Source organism: Procambarus clarkii, chromosome 80 (assembly GCF_040958095.1).
Source record: "Procambarus clarkii isolate CNS0578487 chromosome 80, FALCON_Pclarkii_2.0, whole genome shotgun sequence".
Classification (NCBI taxonomy): Eukaryota; Metazoa; Arthropoda; class Malacostraca; order Decapoda; family Cambaridae; genus Procambarus; species Procambarus clarkii.
This window is the reverse complement of record NC_091229.1, coordinates 23,015,349-23,039,418: the sequence shown is the minus strand read 5'-3', so window position 1 is coordinate 23,039,418 and position 24,070 is coordinate 23,015,349. Positions and strand designations below refer to the sequence as shown.

The window sequence follows — 24,070 nt, the reverse complement described above, 5'->3', positions numbered from 1 at the left end:
CAAATAGCCTCGGCTATCACTTCCTTTTGACGGCCGTGATGGTCAAGCGGATTAAGGCGCCCTGTAGTTACCAGTTGCGTTGCTTCTGGGAGTATGGGTTCGAGTCACTTCTGGGGTGTGAGTTTTCATTCGCATATAGTCCTGGGGACCATTCAGGCTTGTTCGCATTTGTGTTCCTCACGTGTGCCCCAAAGAATGAGGTGATTTGGTGAAATGCTATGCCCAAGATTACCATCCGAGTTGCCGTCGGGGAAGTGGCTCAAATAGCCTCGGCTATCACTTCCTTTTGACGGCCGTGATGGTCAAGCGGATTAAGGCGCCCTGTAGTTACCAGTTGCGTTGCTTCTGGGAGTATGGGTTCGAGTCACTTCTGGGGTGTGAGTTTTCATTCGCATATAGTCCTGGGGACCATTCAGGCTTGTTCGCATTTGTGTTCCTCACGTGTGCCCCAAAGAATGAGGTGATTTGGTGAAATGCTATGCCCAAGATTACCATCCGAGTTGCCGTCGGGGAAGTGGCTCAAATAGCCTCGGCTATCACTTCCTTTTGACGGCCGTGATGGTCAAGCGGATTAAGGCGCCCTGTAGTTACCAGTTGCGTTGCTTCTGGGAGTATGGGTTCGAGTCACTTCTGGGGTGTGAGTTTTCATTCGCATATAGTCCTGGGGACCATTCAGGCTTGTTCGCATATATATATATATATATATATATATATATATATATATCATAGACTAGATCAATCAGTGCCTCCATGTTAGCCGAGGTCAGGTAAAGTTGAAACTGGGAAAATTCCTAATCCAAAGGAATTTCCGGTTGCAATTCTTTTGACCATGTCGATTAAGGCAGCGTATGGGATCCTCTGAGACGTAGGTTCGAACCCTCTTCACGACCCTTGTGGATTTGTTCAATTGAAACTGGAAACTTTGACTTTTAGTGTTGGTGACCGTGGGAGAGGAGAGTGTATCGCTGAGTGTGTTATTGTAAGTGAGTGTGTACAGCTGGTGGGGCGAGCCTGGCTACACAACACACATATTTACCACAGGCTGGCTCTCTCCTTACATGTTATCTCACATACGACCGCCTTATGGTTATGTCTTGAGAGTTTAATTCTATTTTTATTTCCTTCTATTCTTTCTTTAGGCAAGTTTCCGTTCAATATACAATAGCAGTCCCCGTGGCGTAGTGGTAAACCACTCGCCAGCGCTTCGCTTTGGCCTGGGTTCGTATCCTGGCCGAGAAGGATTGACCAGGAGCCAATCCTTAACTGTAGCCTCTGTTCACCCAGCAGTGATTGGGTACCTGGATGTTAAACGATTTGGCGGGTCGTATTCCGGGGAAACTTAAGATAAGATAGTTACTCCCCGGTGACACGGCGCCGTGGCTGCTGCTCACTGATCCTACAGGTTGTTGTGGTAGCAGAATGGACACACTTACCTCTCAGAGACGAGAGAGGGTCTATCAAGGACCCAGGCTGAGGGACCCCACAGTGAGGACCCAAGCTGAGGGACCTACAGTAAGGACCCAAGCTGAGGGACCTACAGTAAGGACTCAAGCTGAGGGACCTACAGTTAGGACCCTAAAGTCCCACATTGAGAGGTACGCCACTACCTTACCTTGAGGTTACCTTGAGGTGCTTCCGGGGCTTAGCGTCCCCGCGGCCCGGTCGTCGACCAGGCCTCCTGGTTGCTGGACTGGTCAACCAGGCTGTTGGTCAGTCCAAGTCTGAGGACCCCAAGCTGAGAGACCTACAGTAATGACCCGAAAGTCCCACATCGAGAGGTACGCCACTAGCCCCCATTTTTTGTTTGTTATCCTAGGACGGGGACCTAGCCCCAAGTCTCCAAGGGAGACTCGGGAGCTGTCTTCACAAGGGAGCTGTCTTCACAAGGGAGCTGTCTTCACAAGGGAGCTGTCTTCACAAGGGAGCTGTCTTCACAAGGGAGCTGTCTTCACAAGGGAGCTGTCTTCACAATGGAGCTGTCTTCACAAGGGAGCTGTCTTCACAATGGAGCTGTCTTCACAAGGGAGCTGTCTTCACAAGGGAGCTGTCTTCACAAGGGAGCTGTCTTCACAAGGGAGCTGTCTTCACAAGGGAGCTGTCTTCACCTTGTTCTTGTTCCCAGGTTCAAGGCTCGGCTGATGGAAGCTCCAGCTCAGGGCAATACAGGGCTTTCCACCATTCCGTACTGGAATGTGTCAAGATTGAAACCAAAGAAGATAGAGAACTTTAAGATGGCGTTCATGCAGGTCGGCGTTCAATCCCTGACCGTCCAAGTGGTTGGACACCATTCCTTTCCCCTCGTCTCATCTCAAATCCTTATCCTCATATATCCTCCAAGTGCCATACACGTTAAGGACTGGCGCCTTCTCCTGCTAGTTACCGTGTTCAAACTTAGCGGTCTAGTTTTAACTAGGTCGTCAAGACAACAATGTCTGATGAACACAGTGATGGTCGCAGTAGCTGATGAATGAGGCTGAGTTGCTGTGAGGCTCAGGATGTCCCATCCCCTATCCTCTACCTTCCCTCCATCCCTCCATTCCCTCCCATCATCACTATCCTTCTCCTCCTACCAGCAGATAGTCACGCGGCGCAGCTGGTCCGGTCGGTAACAACATCAACAGGGGATTTGGTTCTGGTAATTAGTGTCCTCGTCCTCCGCCAAGTCCACGTGTTGCCTGCTGGAAGCTGGAGTCATTGTGTCTAAATTATTGCCACCGTTTGGCACCATTATTGGCACCAGGGAGCCGGTCGGCCGAGCGGGCAGCACGCTGGACTTGTGATCCTGTGGTGCTGGGTTCGATCCCAGGCGCCGGCGAGAAACAATGGGCAGAGTTTCTTTCACGCTATGCCCCTGTTACCTAGCAGTAAAATAGGTACCTGGGTGTTAGTCAGCTGTCACGGGCTGCTTCCTGGGGGTGGAGGCCTGGTCAAGGACCGGGCCGCGGGGACACTAAAAAAGCCCCGAAATCATCTCAAGATAACCTCAAGATAACCGACTCAAACCTCTCAAAATGTACTCCTTGGAAAGGAGACGAGAAAGGTATCAAAAAATATATGCAGGAAAGATACTGGAAGGCTAGATAACCATATTTGCACAGTAGAATAACAACATACTGGAGCGAAAGATACGGAAGGAAATGGAGAATAGAACCAGTGAGGAGTAGAGGTGTCATAGGCACAATCAGAGAGCACTGTCTGAACATCAGAGGTTCACAGCTGTTCAACATCTGAACCTTGAATCACAAGTCGAGCCTGACCTCAGGCCGGGCTCGGGGAGTAGAACAACTCCCAGAACTCTCTCCAAGTATGCTCCAGGTATGTTTCAGCCCAAGTCATATTTCAAGTGACAGAAGTGCTTCTTCTTAAATTAATTGCTGATGTGATTATCAAACTCGAGACTGGGTTACTGAAGGAAATTTATGGTCAAATATTAAATATTGAGACTAGGTAATGTTTTCTCAAATGTCCTCATCGCGTTCCCCATTCCTGTGTCTTTGCCAGCAACACGGGCCCTGAGAGAGAGGAGCTCCAGTGTCCTACAACGAATTGTGGTCCTTTGCCTGCACAATGGTGCGAGCATGTCTGAATGGAGGAGCAATTCTCAACACCAACAGTGACAAAGCAAAGTTGCTTGATTTGTTATCGATGAATTTGCCCAAAGAAACGCACATAGAGCATTTCTGAAAGTGAAGAAGTGATTACCATTTCTAATCTGAAATGTCGAATACAGAATAAACATGACTGTACTAAACATTACTATTATATACCTCTTATTGTTGATACCTCTTATCTCAGTACTGTATTCTTTGTGTCATATATATATATCTTGAATACAATTTCTTCTCACTACCCATTATATATATATATATATATATATATATATATATATATATATATATATATATATATATATATATATATATATATATATATATATATATATCGCTCTAGTTCTTTTTTTCTCTTGTAGTGTACTTATAAGTAACACATGTACATATTCATAGCCATACATAAATCATATGCATTTACCACTCGTTACAAAAATACTTAATGAGCACTTTGATATATTGCCTATACTTCCCATATGTTAGCAGCTCTACGCGACCCTCTTAGTCTCAGGCGTTTAGCAACTCCAAAGTGTGATGGGTTGTAAGTTTCTAGCTACAAGTAAGGTTGTATTCTACATATAAACGAATGTTGTTATTGTTATTAATATTATATATATATGTGTGTTAATTTAGACCACCATACATATTGTGTGTGTGTACTTGGATGACTATAGAACATGGGATGAGGTTTCCAGGGGAAGCTTATGACGTTTGACCTCTGTTGTGGCGACCAGTTAAAACATACTTGACATATTACCTGTTATGACTCACGTCTGAACACCTGTAGTCATTAACTACAGGTGGAGCTGATTAACCTCACCAGTGATCAATGACCATTAACCCATGGTGTGGTGGTGTTGACACACTGGACCATTGACCATTAACCCCTAGTACTGACACAGGTGACCAATAACCATTAACCCCTAGTACTGACCCAGGTGACCATTGACCCCATAATACTGACACAGGTGACAATGACCACTAACCCCTAGTACTGACCCAGGTGACCATTAACCTATGATACTGACCCAGGTGACCAATGACCATTAACCCCACGGTGTGGTGGTGAGTGAGGACCAAGCAGGAGTAACAGCGTGTGTGTGTTGTGTTGGCCGCAGGACGCGACGAGAGAGCCGGGTGCTGGAGCTGGCCAGGACCAGAAGGAAGTAGGTGCCCGTCCCTACACCTCCACACCTTTAATGCCTAAAACCTCGGGTTTCAACCGCCCGCCGACCGCTCGCCCGCCACCCGACCGCCGCCCACCCGACCGCCGCCCGCCGCCCACCCGTCCGCCGCCCGCCTGTCTCCTGTCCACCGCCTGTCTCCTGTCCACCGCCTGAGCTCTTGTGCTATGCTTGTATTGCCCGGTATTTTATAAGGAGTGTTCTGCGTACCTCTGTAACTCTGTAGTTGTAACTCTGTAGCTCCAGATTCACGAAGCAGTTACACAAGCACTTACGAACCTGTCCATCTTTCCTCAATCTTTGGCGGCTTTGTTGACAATTATTAAACAGTTAATGAGCTCCGAAGCACCAGGAGGCTGTTTATAACAACAACAACAGTTGATTGGCAAGTTTTCATGCTTGTAAACTGTTTAATAAATGTAACCAAAGCCATCAGAGATTGAGGAAAGATGTACACGTTCGTAAGTGCTTGCGTAAGTGCTTCGTGAATCTGGTCCCTTCTCCCATTCTCTTGTATATTTCAATTTTGCGATTTTTTTTTTTTTGTATTTGTCTTCTCAAGTAGATATGCATGATTGTATTTTCTCCCGTGTTGTATGTATACATACATTGCTTCTGCTTATTTAGTATAAGTGTATATATATGTATATATATATATATATATATATATATATATATATATATATATATATATATATATATATATATATATATATATATTAGATGAATTTTATTTGTTTAGGATTATGTATACACATGTAGCTCCCACATGTACACGACATTAAACAAATGTTGTTATTGAGGAAATTATTAAGGAAAGATGTACAGGTTTAACAAGTTACCTTCCAAACTTTGCATAAATGCCTTGACGAATCTTGTCTAAGGATATTATTAAATTCTAACACTGTTAGGGCGATATATTTGAAGGAGGAGCAAGTGTTAAGTTGTCACTTGATAGTTGAAACTCCTGTGTGCACATGTGCCACAGTCACTCACACTCAGTGTATACCTGTATTCTCACATGTGCTACAGTCACTCACACTCAGTCAACCCGTTCTCGCAAATTTAATAAGTCAATATTGACTTATTAGTTGCATGCATAGGTGACATACTAAACATAATAGTTTCCCTTGAAAAGCTTCATAGAAAACACCGACCTTACCTAACCAACTTAGTATGTTAAAATAAGCATCTTATAGCTTCGTAATTACAATTGTTACTTAACCTATTATAGGTATAGGTTAGGTAATAATTGTAATTACGAAGCAATAAGATGCTTATCTTAACATACTAAGTAGGTTAGGTAAGGTCGGTGTTTTCTATGAAGTTTTTCAAGGGAAACTATTATGTTAAGTATGTCACCTATGCACATATTTAATAAGTCAATATTGACTTATTAAATTTGCGAGAACGGGTTGACTCAGTGTATACCTGTATTCTCACATGTGCTACAGTCACTCACACTCAGTGTATACCTGTATTCTCACATGTGCTACAGTCACTCACACTCAGTGTATACCTGTATTCTCACATGTGACACAGTCACTCACACTCAGTGTATACCTGTATTCTCACATGTGACACAGTCACTCACACTCAGTGTATACCTGTATTCTCACATGTGACACAGTCACTCACACTCAGTGTATACCTGTATTCTCACATGTGACACAGTCACTCACACTCAGTGTATACCTGTATTCTCACATGTGACACAGTCACTCACACTCAGTGTATACCTGTATTCTCACATGTGACACAGTCACTCACACTCAGTGTATACCTGTATTCTCACATGTGCTACAGTCACTCACACTCAGTGTATACCTGTATTCTCACATGTGACACAGTCACTCACACTCAGTGTACACCTGTATTCTCACATGTGCCACAGTCACTCACACTCAGTGTATACCTGTATTCTCACATGTGACACAGTCACTCACACTCAGTGTATACCTGTATTCTCACATGTGACACAGTCACTCACACTCAGTGTACACCTGTATTCTCACATGTGCCACAGTCACTCACACTCAGTGTATACCTGTATTCTCACATGTGACACAGTCACTCACACTCAGTGTACACCTGTATTCTCACATGTGCCACAGTCACTCACACTCAGTGTATACCTGTATTCTCACATGTGACACAGTCACTCACACTCAGTGTACACCTGTATTCTCACATGTGCCACAGTCACTCACACTCAGTGTATACCTGTATTCTCACATGTGCCACAGTCACTCACACTCAGTGTATACCTGTATTCTCACATGTGCTACAGTCACTCACACTCAGTGTACACCTGTACACACACATGTGCCACAGTCACTCACACTCGGTGTACACCTGTACACACACATGTGCCACAGTCACTCACACTGTGTACAGCTGTACACACACATGTGCTGCAGTCACTCACACTCGGTGTACACCTGTACACACACATGTGCCACAGTCACTCACACTGTGTACAGCTGTACACACACATGTGCTGCAGTCACTCACACTCGGTGTACACCTGTACACACACATGTGCCACAGTCACTCACACTGTGTACAGCTGTACACACACATGTGCTACAGTCACTCACACTCGGTGTACACCTGTACACACACATGTGCTACAGTCACTCTGTGTACACCTGTTCACCTGTACACTGGCATACTTAGACACACCTTTTCTAATGTTGTCTGTATTTTAAAGCGAAGGTCTGTCTCGTAGGTAACGTAACACACACTACACTACACAGAGAGAGCCCATGCAGGTGATGTATCAATGAACAAATCCAACAGGAGCCGTCATGTGGATTCGAACCTGCGCGCCGGGTGTTCCTATGCGTGCCCTAGTCAACTGTTACCACGCCATGGTGCAGGTGGGGCACTGTGTCGTGGCACAGTTGACTAAGGCGCGTCTGGGAACACCCAGGGCACACGGGTTCGAACCTACATCACGGCTCCTGTTGAGTTTGTACATTGTACCGTCTCACTTCCCTTCGTTATCACAGTTTGTAATATTTTTAATTTGTTTTGGTTCCAACTTCACTTCTAGTTCATGTGACTAGAAGTGTTTTTTTTGCTTGTGTATTTTGCTTGCATGACTGTGTTTAGACTGGTGTTGGCACTGGCTGGTGATGGCACTGACTGGTGTAGACACTGGTGTTGGCACTGGTTAGGCAGGTGTGGCCCAGTCTGGTGTGGCCCCGGTCTGGTCTTGGCACTGGCAACCCTGGTCTATGGCACCGGGAGTGCCAGGGTGTGGGGGAGGGGGGGCGGACGCTATGATGAGGTTAGTCTTGACAATTCAATTAACGTGCCGGGAACGTTAGCCTTACGTTCTCTACTGTTGCATGTGGAGGCCGTTGTTTGGCCCTGGATAACCTTTTCTACTTTCCTGTTTATTTCTGTTTGCTGTTGATATCAGGCTTGAATATGTAAGTATTATATGTTTACTGTTAGGCACTGAGATGCCGTTAGGTGCCATCTTTCCTTCCTCCAGTGCCACCTTTCTTTCCTCCAGTGCCACTAGGTCGTCCTCCAGTGCTTTCTGAGCTGCTCCTTTTCTTAGAGTATCGCACCTTTAGCATTGGAGAATATTCCTGGGAGGTCTCTGGGTAGTCTACAAAATTATCATGCAAGTGGCTATTAGAGTTCAACCCCAGCAAATGCAAGAGGATTGGGTTACTCGACAGGAGACCATAGGAATTGTCGACAATAAAGAGAAGGAACTTTTTAGTGTCAGCCAGAAAAAGACGTAGGAATAGATATAGCAATGAATTTCTCACAACACACACACACACACACACACACACACACACACACACACACACACACACACATACACACACACACACACACACACACACACACACACACAGGATAAGGCAGGACAGAGAAGGCTGGGCAGACTGCATATTTCTTGACTGCCAAAAGGCCTTTGATACGGTACCGCACATGAGACTGCTATACAAACTTGAGAGGCAGGCAGGAGTAAGCGGAAAGGCCCTAGTATGGGTGAAGAACTACCTAACAGGAAGGAGCCAGAGAGTAATGGTAAGGGGCGAGAAGTCGGACTGGCGAACAGTAACAAGTGAAGTACCTCAAGGATCGGTGCTGGGACCAATCCTCTTTCTAATTTACGTAAATGATATGTTTACAGGAGTGGAATCATACATGTCAATGTTTGCGGATGACGCAAAATTAATGAGAAGAGTTGTGACAGACGAGGATTGTAGGATCCTCCAAGAGGACTTAAACAGGCTGCAGAGATGGTCAGGGAAATGGCTACTGGAGTTTAACACCAGTAAATGTAAAGTTATGGAAATGGGATCAGGTGACAGGAGACCAAAGGGACAGTACACAATGAAGGGGAACAGCCTACCTGTAACGATTCGAGAAAGAGACCTGGGAGTGGATGTGACACCTAATCTAACTCCTGAGGCACATATAAATAGGATAACGACAGCAGCGTACTCTACACTGGCGAAAATTAGAACTTCATTCAGAAACCTAAATGAGGAGGCTTTTAGGGCGCTTTACACTGCCTACGTGAGACCCGTCTTAGAGTATGCCGCGCCATCATGGAGCCCCCACCTGAAGAAACACATAAAGAAACTGGAGAAGGTTCAGAGGTTTGCGACGAGGCTTGTCCCAGAGTTACGAGGGATGGGATATGAAGAGCGGCTGAAGGAACTGAACCTTACGACACTAGAGAAAAGAAGGGAGAGAGGAGATATGATAGGGACATATAAAATACTCAGGGGAATTGACAAAGTGGAAATAGATAAAATGTTCACACGTAATAATAACAGAACGAGGGGACATGGGTGGAAACTGGAAACTCAGATGAGTCACAGAGATGTTAGGAAGTTTTCTTTTAGCGTGAGAGTAGTAGAAAAATGGAATGCACTTGGGGAACAGGTTGTGGAAGCAAATACTATTCATACTTTTAAAACTAGGTATGATAGGGAAATGGGACAGGAGTTATTGCTGTAAACAACCGATAGCTGGAAAGGCGGGATCCAAGAGTCAATGCTCGATCCTGCAAGCACATATAGGTGAGTACATATAGGTGAGTACACACACACACACACACACACACACACACACACACACACACAAGCAGATTATATAATGCATTCTGTGTAATTACAACTTGAGTTTGGATAAGCACTTTAATCCTCTTGTGTGAATGATTACTTAATAACCCACAACAGTATATGAAGTTTAAGAGATCTCTGGCCCTGGTCATGGAGAACAGGAGAATATATATATATATGTATATAATAATAAAATGCCATGCCCAAGATTACTATCCGAGTGCCGGCGGGGAAGTGGTTCAAATAGCTTCGGCTATCACTTCCTAATGTCCGGTCGTGATGGTCAAGCGGATTAAGGCATCCTGTACATACCAGTTGCGTTGCTCCTGGCAGTATGGGTTCGAGTCACTTCTGGGGTGTGAGTTTTCAGTTGCATATAGTCCTGGGGACCATTCAGGCTTGTTCGCATATATATATATATATATATATATATATATATATATATATATATATATATATATATATATATATATATATATGCATGCTGATTAAGATTGTATAAATGTATGGCCACACCTGTAGTGTAGAATACAGTAAAGAGAAAGTAGTGAGACTCACGGGAGCCGCACGAACTAAATTGTGGATTATTAGAAGAACCTTCAGAAAGGTGGACAAAATACTGTTCATAACTCCGTACACCGCGTGTGTGTGTGAAGGAGAGTGGAGTATACATCACCGGCCTGGAGCCCCACACCTCATAAAGAACACACTGGCAAAATTGAACACAAGTCCGGTACTTGGTCCTGTCCCGCAGTAGAGGAGACTGAGTTACGAGGTCACAGTGAACGACCTCACAAGGCCTGGAGGGCAAGAGTGGTCCTGGTCCACAATAATATCCTGAGGGGAAGCGATAGTCTTGACACGAACAAATGTTTACTGAGACAGACGAGAAGTTATCGTGTAGAGGACGTAGATGACTGCCGACCACTGTATCCACTACACCCTCATTCTACCACCTACGCCTGGAACATGGCAGCGTCACCAACGTAGAAGAAATAGTCGAGGCTGGATGAAGCACTCAAGACTGTCTTCACAAACTTACCTTATCTTCTCCTCCCCCCCTTTCCCCCCTCCTCTTCCCCCCCTCCTCCTCCTCCTCTTCCGCCCCCCCCCCTCCTCCTCTTCCCCCCCCCCCTTCTCCTCTTCCCCCTACTCCATCGGGAGCGCCGCGCTGGGGAAATTTAATATATTTCCTCAACACAGAGGTGAGCGGCGAGCCTCGAGTGAGCCATCAGGTAACTCCGCCTCAACAATGGCCGCACAGATTGGGTAAAGATGTCGCTCACCAATTGTCATGGAGGGCATTATCAGGAGAAAGGGCTAAGGTATTACGACCCCCTTGGAAGGGGTCGGGATAAGGATTTGGGATGGGACGGAGGGAAAAGGAGTGATGGCCAAGCATTTGGACGGTCGGGGGATTGAACGCCGAGCTGCATGAAGCGAGACCGTCGCGCTACCGTCCAGCCCAAGTGGTAAGGCGGAGCTGCACGGAGGAGGAAAGGGGATAGCAGAGAAGTGAAGGATAGGGATGGGGTTGGTAGTTAGACAAGTTGAGGAAGCGATAGAGGAAGGAGATGGAAAGAAGGATGGAATCTCCATTGCATTTTTACAAGTATATATACAGACACGTGCATTCATGCAGGCTGGGATAACTGGAAGAATTCTGGATTGGGCAAAGGAGTATCTAACAGACAGAAAACCAAGAGGCACAATCAGAGAAAACTGTGAGAGTGGTGCAACAGGTACCATGGCCGAGGTCAGGTCCAGTACCTCTGGTTCCTGGTATATGTCCAGGTCTTATGGAAGATCTTTTACATGACAATGTCTACAGAGGATGCAGATCTATTGAGAGAGAGAGAGAGAGAGAGAGAGAGAGAGAGAGAGAGAGAGAGAGAGAGAGAGAGAGAGAGAGAGAGAGAGAGAGAGAGAGAGACGTATGCAGAGAACACACACACCAACACTAATGTCAGCACACAAAACTAGGAAAAATAAGGAGAGCTTTAAGCAAAAATAAAACTTGGGGGCTCCTTAAAGACAATATACAAGGCGAACATGAGAGGTGTTCCACAACAAACACCAACCTCAAGGAATCCTCATCTTGTGGTGGAGGTCGTGAAGGAGGCGACAAGAGTTAGGAGGGAACTCTACCTATCAACTTACTGCTCTTGTACTGACGTGTTTCCTCATATCCGTGCACCTCCTTCAGGTTAACTTAAGGTAACCTGGTCGACGCCCGGTCGTCGACCAGCCCTCCTCGTTGCTGGACTGATCAACCAGGCTGTTGGACGCGGCTGCTCGCAGCCTGACGTTATTCTTCTAAACAACATTTTAATGAGATTCTCTGGTCACATTTGTCAAAGGCTTTCGTGAATTTTCTGTATACAGCCCACGAGTCACAATAACGTGGCTCAAGATGTATACACCAGATGTATACACCAGATGTATACACCAGATGTATACACTAGATATATCTGTATAAACATCTGCAGATTTTTATTTTGTGAATTACGCCAATAATAATATAACAGTGGTCAAAGTACGAGAGAGATGAGAGAGGGTCTCAACCATAATGCCTTGGGAGGCGTATAGCTGGTTCGTCTAGATCAAACTTGTAATTTGACTCCACTTATTAAGACCTTAACGATAGGTTCTTGCCCCTAGAGTAGTTGGCTTCATTACCTCTGGTGGCCCATTGTCGCCCAAGCTGTTCCTCATTTGGTGTGTATCATGTGACCTATTACGGGTTAATTACCAGAGGAGACATGTATTGAGGGAGTCAGTCGGCGTCAGGAGATAAGGTTCTGTCGCCCAGAAGTTGTCATATACATGTCGACCATGTGGTCATGTTTACCTTGCCTCAGGTCTGGCATTGTCTTCCCACCTCTCCGACAATATTGCCGTAGTTGTATAATCTATTCTGCTGTTATCATTGTTATCATGTTATCAAAGTGTTATCATTGAATGTTATTTGTTCATGAGGGGACGTAGCATGTGGAAGCTTATGTTCTGGACTGTATTACACCTTTGTTCTCGATGTTCAGCAGGCTGGGTGTTATATTTTGTTCAGCTTTTAATTTATAATGGAATATATAGTCAAGATATTATGTTGTGTTAGAATGAACACTGTTCCCGTACTTTTAGTGAGGGGGGGGGGGTCACGGGACGGAAGGAGGTGGCGGAGGACGACCATGGTCCGTGACTGTCTTAGTAGACCATGCAGGATACTCACTATGGTACTTAGTACCACAGTGACTGGCTCCATCCATCACGGATCCAGCCGGCTATTATGTACGCTTTCTGCTTTATTCATATCTGATGAGCATGTTGTAATAGATCCATGTTACTCTCTCTCTGTCTGTCTCTCTCTGTCTCTCTCTCTCTGTCTCTCTCTGTCTCTGTCTCTCTCTCTCTCTCTCTGTCTCTCTCTCTCTCTCTCTCTGTCTCTCTCTCTCTCTCTCTGTCTCTCTCTCTCTCTGTCTCTCTCTCTCTCTGTCTCTCTCTCTCTCTCTCTGTCTCTCTCTCTCTCTCTGTCTCTCTCTCTCTCTGTCTCTCTCTCTCTCTGTCTCTCTCTCTCTCTCTGTCTCTCTCTCTCTCTCTCTCTCTCTCTCTCTCTCTCTCTCTCTCTCTCTCTCTCTCTCTCTCTCTCTCTCTCTCTCTCTCTCTCTCTCTCTCTCTCTGTCTCTCTCTCTCTCTCTCTCTCTCTCTCTCTCTCTCTCTCTCTCTCTCTGTCTCTGTCTCTGTCTCTCTCTCTCTCTCTCTCTCTCTCTCTCTCTCTCTCTCTCTCTCTCTCTCTCTCTCTCTCTCTCTCTCTCTCTCTCTCTCTCCTCTCTCTCTCTCTCTCTCTCTCTCTCTCTCTCTCTCTCTCTCTCTCTCTCTCTCTCTCTCTCTCTCTCTCTCTCTCTCTCTCTCTCTCTCTCTCTCTCTCTCTCTCTCTCTCTCTCTCTCTCTCTCTCTCTCTCTCCTCTCTCTCTCTCTCTCTCTCTCTCTCTCTCTCTCTCTCTCTCTCTCTCTCTCTCTCTCTCTCTCTCTCTCTCTCTCTCTCTCTCTCTCTCTCTCTCTCTCTCTCTCTCTCTCTCCTCTCTCTCTCTCTCTCTCTCTCTCTCTCTCTCTCTCTGTCTCTCTCTCTCTCTCTCTCTCTCTCTCTCTCTCTCTCTCTCTCTCTCTCTCTCTCTCTCTCTCTCTCTCTCTCTCTCTGTCTCTCTCTCTCTCTCTCTCTCTCTCTCTCTCTCTCTCTCTCTCTCTCTCTCTCTCTCTCTCTCTCTCTCTCTCTCTGTCTCTGTCTCTCTCTCTCTCTCTCTCTCTCTCTCTCTCTCTCTCTCTCTCTCTCTCTCTCTCTCTCTCTCTCTCTCTCTCTCTCTCTCTCCTCTCTCTCTCTCTCTCTCTCTCTCTCTCTCTCTCTCTCTCGTCACCTCAAAAGCCCATGAGTTCAGATACTTCAGTATATCATCCGTTGGACGTGTTTATGTGAAGGAATCTTCCAAAGCCTCTTGTGGCAGTGAGGAGGCAGGGGAGGGATGGCAGGGGGCGGCAGGGGGGGCGGCAGGGGGGGTGGCAGGGGGTGGCGGCGCCAGAGATTGCAGTAGAGGATAGTTAGGTCGGGAACGCCATCCGAACATGTTTTACTCAGGGTATATTTTTCTGATATGTGAGACTGTTGGGTCTCACATATCAGGTGGTACCCACACGTGCTGGTGCACGTGTGGGTACCTGGCCTCGTCCTGCTGGTCACCTTGCTAGCCAGCCTCTCCGTCAGCCCCGCTCCTGAGCCAGGTAAGTCCACTACGGGCTCACCATAGCCCGTGCTACTTGGAACTTGTTCCGAGTAGCTGAATCTATAACAACACCAACAAGCCAGCCTCTTCCCACCGCCCGACACACCAAGAGAGCACAGGGCTGGGAGCCACAGGGTTAGTTAAACTATAGAGCTGCGACACAGTACTACTCTAGCCCAATAGTGTCAAAAATAAACTTTACTAGACGAAGAGGTGATTGGAGAGACAGTCATTGCATTAGGGAACCTGAGGCTGGACAAAAGGTGGGGCCCAAAAGCTGAAGGTCGACCCATTCAGACACAGATAGGTGCGCATTTTCACCCTTCACTGTTCAGACAAATCTATGCTACTTTTATTTTACGAAATAAAACATTTTTCCCAGCGGTTCTGAATCAGATTTTGGATATTTTGTTATAAATGTATATAATATGTTGCTGGGCTAAATTACTCGAAACTAAAATAATTCCATACGAGGCCAGCAGGCATCTTGAGAGAGGTTATCTTGAGATGATTTCGGGGCTTTAGTATCCCCGCGGTCCGGTCCTCGACCAGGCCTCCACCCTCAGGAAGCAGCCCGTGACAGCTGACTAACTCCCAGGTACCTATTTACTGCTAGGTAACAGGGGGCATCAAGGTAAAAAAAAAGTTTTGTTAAGTTTAAAAAGTTTGTTTCCTCCTCCACCGAGGATCGAACCCGGAACCTCTGGACTACGAATCCCGAGCGCTGCCCACTCAGCTGTCAGGCCCTCCAAAGGACAGTGCCACCCTCCAAAGGACAGTGCCACCCTCCAAAGGACAGTGCCACCTCAGATGCTGTCCCCACCAGATGGAGACAATGCTATCATCATGTTATGCTCCAAAAAAGTGTAAATAGTGTTTACGATTGCACGGGGAAAAATCAATGCCGGTGGGTTGGCAGATTGTGTTGTTGTCGGTCCATTTTTGAATGCGTGGCTTTCATGTTGCGCGTAAAATTCAGGATTGCACGCTTGGAAATTGAGCTTGCAATTGTTTTTTTTTTACCTGAAAAGTTTTGGTCATCTGGAAAAATTAGAATCTGTGTTGTTTTTGGCGACCTTGTTTTCTCTTGCTGGATGATGCTCTCTCATCTCACCTGGATGCTGCTCTCTCATCTCACCTGGATGCTGCTCTCTCATCTCACCTGGATGCTGCTCTCTCATTTCACCTGGATGCTGCTCTCTCATTTCACCTGGATGCTGCGCTATGTGGGGACAGCGTTCATGTTCTACCTAATGTTCAATTCTGAGGATCACCCTCATTTCTTACTTCACACCTCACTAATCCTTGGCTCATAACCACCCTATATCTCCACCCTACACACCCTCATCACCTTATATATCGTAGTTCACTTTGTAAGTTAATCACACTCGACGATTAAATGCAACCTCGGAACACTGAAAAGAATTACTGAACAAAAAATTGTACCACTTACGGGCTATTCATGCCCGTGCCACCTCTTGGGTGGCTTAATCTGTATCAATCAATCAGTAAGCTAATCCCCCGGGGTCAGCTCTCAAGAGCCGTCAATCTCCACCCTGTAGTTGCTCGTACTCTGCAGGCGAGGAGTCACAATAACGTGGCTGAAGTATGTTGACCAGTCCACACACTAGAAGTTGAAGGGACGACGACGTTTCGGTCCGTCCTGGACCATTCTCAAGTCGATTGATACTCTCAGCTCATCCCAACTCAGCCACACTCCAGGAATTGCTGGCCCACCATCTGGGTCACCACCCGGGTCACCACCAGGGTCACCACCCGGGTCACCACCAGGGTCACCACCCGGGTCACCACCAGGGTCACCACCAGGGTCACCACCAGGGTCACCACCCGGGTCACCACCAGGGTCACCACCAGGGTCACCACCAGGGTCACCACCAGGGTCACCACCCGGGTCACCACCAGGGTCACCACCAGGGTCACCACCAGGGTCACCACCCGGGTCACCACCAGGGTCACCACCAGGGTCACCACCCGGGTCACCACCCGGGGAGCTTGTCTCAACCCTGCCTCCATACTGACTGACCTGTCGGCCATTAAGTAGTCACGGGTTTGTCACCCTAGGAACTGTTTATGCCTACAGACACATCACTCGTGTGATTACCTCGTCACGTGTGTCAACAACGCCCCCGACTAGTACCCAGACGTGAAGGCTTGACACTACAAGGCTCCGGGGGACCTCGTCTGGTCAAATCCCCCACCAAAATGGCAGGTTTTGGAGGCTTGACACTACAAGGCTACGGGGGACCTCGTCTGGTCAAATCCCCCACCAAAATGGCAGGTTTTGGAGGCTTGACACTACAAGGCTCTGAAGGGACCTCGTCTGGTCAAATCCCCCACCAAAATGGCAGGTTTTGGAGGTTAACACAATCTCTCATGACCTTTTTCCCATTCGCCGCGGACCACTGCACGCCCCCATTGCTCTACATTGTTGCATACTGCGTGTATAATCCAACTGTCTAATCATTGCATTGTGTTAAATGTGCTGCTAGCTTAGTATACCTAGTATGTGGCTGATGGTATACAGGAGTGTCCCTCGACCATGTGGCTGTGTGGGGGCGAGCTGTCCTTCGTTCTAGGTGTGTGTGTAGGGGAGGGGGATCAGTGTTTGGTCCTAGCTGTGTGTGTGGGAGCTGTGATCCTGCGTGTGTGTGTGTGGGAGTTGTGATCCTGCGTGTGTGTGTGTGTGGGAGTTGTGATCCTGCGTGTGTGTGTGTGTGGGAGCTGTGATCCTGCGTGTGTGTGTGTGGGAGTTGTGATCCTGCGTGTGTGTGTGTGGGAGTTGTGATCCTGCGTGTGTGTGTGTGGGAGTTGTGATCCTGCGTGTGTGTGTGTGTGTGTGGGAGCTGTGATCCTGCGTGTGTGTGTGTGTGTGTGGGAGTTGTGATCCTCCGAGTGGTGTGTGGGAGTTGTGATCCTCCGAGTGGTGTGTGGGAGTTGTGATCCTCCGAGTGGTGTGTGGGAGTTGTGATCCTCCGAGTGGTGTGTGGGAGTTGTGATCCTCCGAGTGGTGTGTGGGAGTTGTGATCCTCCGAGTGGTGTGTGGGAGTTGTGATCCTCCGAGTGGTGTGTGGGAGTTGTGATCCTCCGAGTGGTGAGTGGGAGTTGTGATCCTCCGAGTGGTGTGTGGGAGCGTCACCAAGTGGGTGGCGGTGGTGTGACTTGTTAGGAGTCATTAAAGACAGTAATTACCGTTTTAGTTGACCACATCACGGCCTTGGGTGGAGGTCACTCAGCCGCTGATATGTTTGTTTACTTGCTGTTTGGACTAATATATTTCTGGGCTACCTGGTGACTGACAGCTGTCAACCACACTATTGTGGAAATAAGCATTTCATTCACTTCTCACTTCTGCAAGCAGCTGTCTGATGCCTCGTGCTTGATGTCGTCGAGGATGTCTCCTGCTGCTCCTTGATGTCGTCGAGGTTGTTGTTGTTGTTTAAGATTCGCTACTTGGAACAAAAAGTTCCAAGTAGCACGGGCTATGGTGAGCCCGTAGCATTATTGTCGTCGAGGATGTCTCCAGCTGCTCCTGGCTGTCGTGGCTGGTGGTGCCCACCTGTGTCGTCGTGAAGGTCTGGGCACTTGTACCAACCAACCAGACTTGTAGTCAACCACTTGTAGTCAACCAACCAGATCAACCAGCCTATTGCAAGTGGCCTCCCGCCTGACAACGGAGTCTGGCGTAGCAGCAGCAGCGAGGCCTCATTGCTCACCGTGTTCCTGATAACCAAGATAATTGCTAGGTTAATATTAGCGACGCTGAGAGAGCCGTGCTTAAGAGCCCGGGCACCTGGGAGCCGATATCTGAGCACCACTTGAGTAGACGATTGGCGCCGGGGGTGGGGGTCAGGTTGGGGCAAGAGAGAGGGGGGGGGGTTGTGCTGTAAGGAGGAAAGGGCTAATGGCCTCTCGCATTATCCGCTCTTAATTAGCAATCAGGTTTGAGATGGGTAATTGACGCGGCATCTGTACGAGGAGGTACGTCAGGCTGCGAGCAGCCGCGTCTAACAGCCTGGTTGATCAGTCCAGCAACCAGGAGGCCTGGTCGACGACCGGGCCGCCGGGACACTAAGCCCCGGAAGCACCTCAAGGTTACCTCAAGGTAGGAGTCTCCCTGCTGCACCACAACGCCAGGAGGAGAGTTTCTGTGTGTGAGTCCCTTTGTCGTCTAGTGATTGTCACGAGAGGAGGAGCGGAACTGTTCGACACACACACACACACACACACACACACGCACACACACACACACACACACACACACACACACACACACACACACACACACACACACACACACACACACACACACACACACACACACGGACTCACCCCACGGATCACATTACCGCTGCCACAGACGTGGCGTATATCCTGCCGGAGAAATACCAACAAAAAGCTAATCCTAACTAAACCTCTTCCTTGTTTATGCACCATTTTAGGCCTAGGTGTCTGGCATCTTTATATTCGGCCGCCAGGGGGATGTAGCGGCGTCAAGACGAGGACAAGCAACACGGTAAATTGATGCAGATGGAAAGGAAGGTGATTGGAGTGTCTCCAGGTGGCGTATGTGGGCAGGAAGGTGAGGGAGAGGCAGCTGTGGGGACTATTTGGTCACCTGCTCGCATCCCAGGTGTGTTTACGGGCTCTCCATTGACCGTGCTACATGGACACTTCGTCCTGAGTAGCTAAATCTGAAACAACAACAACCCCAGGTGTGTCAAGGCTCCGGGTACTGCAGTGCCAGGCGAGGTGTTGGGCCTTAGCTCTTGGAACACAGCTTTATGAAATGTCGGTGGCCTAATGCAATGGCTCTCGACTCGCTTGTGTTCCATCATACTCTTGTGTTCCATCATACTCTTGTGTTCCATCATACTCTTGTGTTCCATCATACTCTTGTGTTCCATCATACTCTTGTGTTCCGTCATACTCTTGAAACAGTATAGTGTTGGCCTGGAGTGTTGCCGCCTCTTAGTGCACTCGACCTGGTGACTCTGCACGAGTGCTGCCTTGCTCGTTGATGGTTTGTTTGTGTGTGTCCGGCCTGTGAGCCACCAGTGTCAACAGTGCCAAGAGTGGTGCCACCAGCCCCGTGTCCGGCCTGTGAGCCACCAGTGTCAACAGTGCCAAGAGTGGTGCCACCAGCCCCGTGTCCGGCCTGTGAGCCACCAGTGTCAACAGTGCCAAGAGTGGTGCCACCAGCCCCGTGTCCGGCCTGTGAGCCACCAGTGTCAACAGTGCCAAGAGTGGTGCCACCAGCCCCGTGTCCGGCCTGTGAGCCACCAGTGTCAACAGTGCCAAGAGTGGTGCCACCAGCCCCGTGTCCGGCCTGTGAGCCACCAGTGTCAACAGTGCCAAGAGTGGTGCCACCAGCCCCGTGTCCGGCCTGTGAGCCACCAGTGTCAACAGTGCCAAGAGTGGTGCCACCAGCCCCGTGTCCGGCCTGTGAGCCACCAGTGTCAACAGTGCCAAGAGTGGTGCCACCAGCCCCGTGTCCGGCCTGTGAGCCACCAGTGTCAACAGTGCCAAGAGTGGTGCCACCAGCCCCGTGTCCGGCTCTCACTCCCGGACACTTGTTCTCTTACCAGGTAATTGTGTGTTGGTGTGGGGGTGTAACTTTGTGGGAGCCCTGGGCCAGAGGGTGCCAGGACCTGAGGGCCAGAGGGTGCCAGGACCTGAGGGCCAGAGGGAGCCAGGACCTGAGGGCCAGAGGGAGCCAGGACCTGAGGACCAGAGGGAGCCAGGACCTGAGGGCCAGAGGGAGCCAGGACCTGAGGGCCAGAGGGAGGCAGGACCTGAGGGCCAGAGAGAGCCAGGACCTGAGGGCCAGAGGGAGCCAGGACCTGAGGGCCAGAGAGAGCCAGGACCTGAGGGCCAGAGGGTGCCAGGACCTGAGGGCCAGAGGGAGCCAGGACCTGAGGGCCAGAGGGAGCCAGGACCTGAGGGCCAGAGGGAGCCAGGACCTGAGGGCCAGAGGGTGCCAGGACCTGAGGGCCAGAGGGAGCCAGGACCTGAGTGCCAGAGGGTGCCAGGACCTGAGGGCCAGAGGGTGCCAGGACCTGAGGGCCAGAGGGAGCCAGGACCTGAGGGCCAGAGAGAGCCAGGACCTGAGGGCCAGAGGGGTGCCACGGGTGCCAGGACTTGAGGAAAGAGTTGGACCAGCATGGGTGCCACCTTCAGATCCAACTCTTCCTGGTCAGACTTCGGCCACTGACAAACGTAAACATGTTCACAGGAATTGCCAGATTTATCCACGGTAACTGGTCAGTTTCATTCATGCTGGCTCCTGCCTACCTCCCTCACGCTGACTCATCCCACACCTGTGGAAGTGTGTACACATACGTCAGTCCACAAGACTCTTCTTGCATAATTCAAGTCAAACAAACACTTCCTACACTCCTAGTTTATAATACTGCTGCACAGGTTATCTTGAGATGATTTCGGGGATTTAGTGTCCCCGCGGCCCGGTCCTCGACCAGGCCTCCACCCCCAGGAAGCAGCCCGTGACAGCTGACTAACACCCAGGTACATGTTTTACTGCTAGGTAACAGGGGCATAGGGTGAAAGAAACTCTGCCCATTGTTTCTCGCCGGCGCCCGGGATCGAACCCGGGACCACAGGATCACAAGTCCAGTGTGCTGTCCGCTCGGCCGACCGGCTCCCCAAGTAGCCTACTCCCCAGGTAGGCTAATTATTATTGATAATTTATACAGTAAATCAGAATGACTATAGCTGTTGGAGCATACCTGGAGTATACCTGGAGTATACCTGGACAGGGTCTCATGAGTTGTTCTACTCCTCGAGCCCAGCCAGAGGCCTGGATTGACTTGTGATAACTTGGTCCAACAGGCTGTTGCTTGGAGCGGCCCGCAGGCCCACTACAGCCTAGTTGGTCCGGCACTTCTTGCAAGAACTTATCTAAGTGCCTCTTGAATACATCCATCTTTGTTCCGTCAATATTTTTAATGGTTGCTAGGCGGGTGTTGAACAGCCCTGGACCTCTGATGTTCAGTGTTCTCTGATTGTGCCTATGACACCTCTACTCTTCACTGGTTCTGCTCTGCATTTCCTTCCGTATCTTTCGCTCCAGTATGGCATTGTACAAGTTGGAATGGATATAAGGACAACAAGACTGGTAGTATGAGGATAGTGTGAAGGGCGACCGTGCAAGAGGCGAGTTACTACCGACCAGATGAAGCGGTTGTGCACCACTTTACAATATTTACAACTAACACGCTCCCCCCGTGTGGGTGAGGGGGGGGGGCAGGGTTATAATGTCTTGGGTAAATAGTGATAATGTCGAGTACCTGGTTATGGCCGCCACCAGCACCTTACTCTCTCTCTTTACTCTGGCGTGAGGTGGTGAGGGCGGGGGCTGGCAGGCACGTGGGCGGAGAGGGGCGGGGGGGGGGGGGGGCTGGCAGACACGTGGGCGGGGAGGGGCGGGGGCTGGCAGACACGTGGGCGGGGAGGGGCGGGGGGCTGGCAGGCACGCGGGGAAATTATTAGGGACTTTCTCCCTTTTCTAAAATCACTGTCATGGAGAAAGGGTCCATAATTCTTCTTTAATTTCTATATATAGGTTGGTGTAATTCAGGTAGAGGGGGATGTGGGGCGGAGGACCCCCCTCAACACCAGAGGCCCGAGACTGTTCAACACGCTTCCACTACACATAAGGGACATAACTGGCCGACCCCTCACAGTGTTCAAGAGAGAACTATCAACACCAGAGGCCCGAGACTGTTCAACACGCTTCCACTACACATAAGGGACATAACTGGCCGACCCCTCACAGTGTTCAAGAGAGAACTATCAACATCAGAGGCCCGAGACTGTTCAACACGCTTCCACTACACATAAGGGACATAACTGGCCGACCCCTCACAGTGTTCAAGAGAGAACTATCAACATCAGAGGCCCGAGACTGTTCAACACGCTTCCACTACACATAAGGGACAAAACTGCCCTCACAGTGTTCAAGAGAGAACTATCAACATCAGAGGTCCGAGACTGTTCAACACGCTTCCACTACACATAAGGGACATAACTGGCCGACCCCTCACAGTGTTCAAGAGAGAACTATCAACATCAGAGGCCCGAGACTGTTCAACACGCTTCCACTACACATAAGGGACATAACTGGCCGACCCCTCACAGTGTTCAAGAGAGAACTATCAACATCAGAGGCCCGAGACTGTTCAACACGCTTCCACTACACATAAGGGGCATAACTGGCCGACCCCTCACAGTGTTCAAGAGAGAACTATCAACATCAGAGGCCCGAGACTGTTCAACACGCTTCCACTACACATAAGGGACATAACTGGCCGACCCCTCACAGTGTTTAAGAGAGAACTATCAACATCAGAGGCCCGAGACTGTTCAACACGCTTCTACTACACATAAGGGACATAACTGGCCGACCCCTCACAGTGTTCAAGAGAGAACTTGACAAACACCTCCAAAAGATACCTGATCAACCAGGCTGTGACTCATACGCCAGGCTGCGAGCAGCCGCGTCCAACAGCCTGGTTGATCAGAGATGTGCCTCTCACAAGTGCCTGCTTGGATTGGACTCCTGCGTCCTGATTGGTTGATGACTGGTATCTAATATTTCGACCCTAATTGGCCGAAGAGACGTGGGTGGCAGCAAGTTTTGGTGCGTTCAGAGAGTCACTATGTCTCGGCTGCCTTCACGATCTTGGCTGCCTTCACGATCTTGGCTGCCTTCACGATCTTGGCTGCCTTCACGATCTTGGCTGCCTTCACGATCTTGGCTGCCTTCACGATCTTGGCTGCCTTCACGATCTTGGCTGCCTTCACGATCTCGGCTGTCTTCACGATCTCGGCTGCCTTCACGATCTCGGCTGCCTTCATGATCTCGGCTGCCTTCACGATCTTGGCTGCCTTCACGATCTCGGCTGCCTTCACGATCTCGGCTGCCTTCACGATCTCGGCTGCCTTCATGATCTCGGCTGCCTTCAGCAAGAGAATCGTCGACTTTGTCACAGTATAAGTTAAAAAGAAGGAAGGAGTGTAGGTGAAGAGGGAGAGAGCAAGCACTCAGACACACCCAGCCAGCCAGCCAGCCAGCCAGCCAGCCAGCCAGCCAGCCAGCCAGCCAGCCGGGTAGATGAGTGTTGAGAAGCAGATAATGGGAATGTTTCCGGGGTTGATGTCAACACTGGAATACTGATGTGGTGCTCAGTGTGCGTGCTCTGGTGCTCTAATATGCCCTGCTGACGCTGCTGCCCCGGAGGAGGGTGGTGGGGGGGGGGTTGATGGGGGCACTGCTGTAGGATGTGGGTATCTTGAGATGATTTCGGGGCTTAGCGTCCCCGCGGCCCAGTCCTTGACCAGGCCTCCACCCCCAGGAAGCACCC

The 24,070-nt window shown here is 49.1% G+C and overlaps 1 protein-coding gene across 4 annotated transcripts in view; it reads left to right on the top strand.

Moving 5' to 3' along the window:
- Positions 1-24,070, top strand: part of siz (Brefeldin-resistant Arf-GEF family protein schizo) — a 423,991-nt gene that overhangs the window by 129,084 nt on the left and 270,837 nt on the right. Inside the window, exon 2 of one of the 4 annotated variants that reach the window (XM_045727742.2) lies at positions 4,727-4,774. The exons of 2 other annotated variants lie outside the window; for them this stretch is intronic. In XM_045727742.2, coding sequence (XP_045583698.1) covers positions 4,727-4,774 — 48 coding nt within the window. Of the gene's footprint in view, positions 1-4,726; positions 4,775-8,064; positions 8,088-24,070 lie in introns of those variants that run through there. One more of the 4 variants, XM_069314956.1, reaches the window with a different exon arrangement.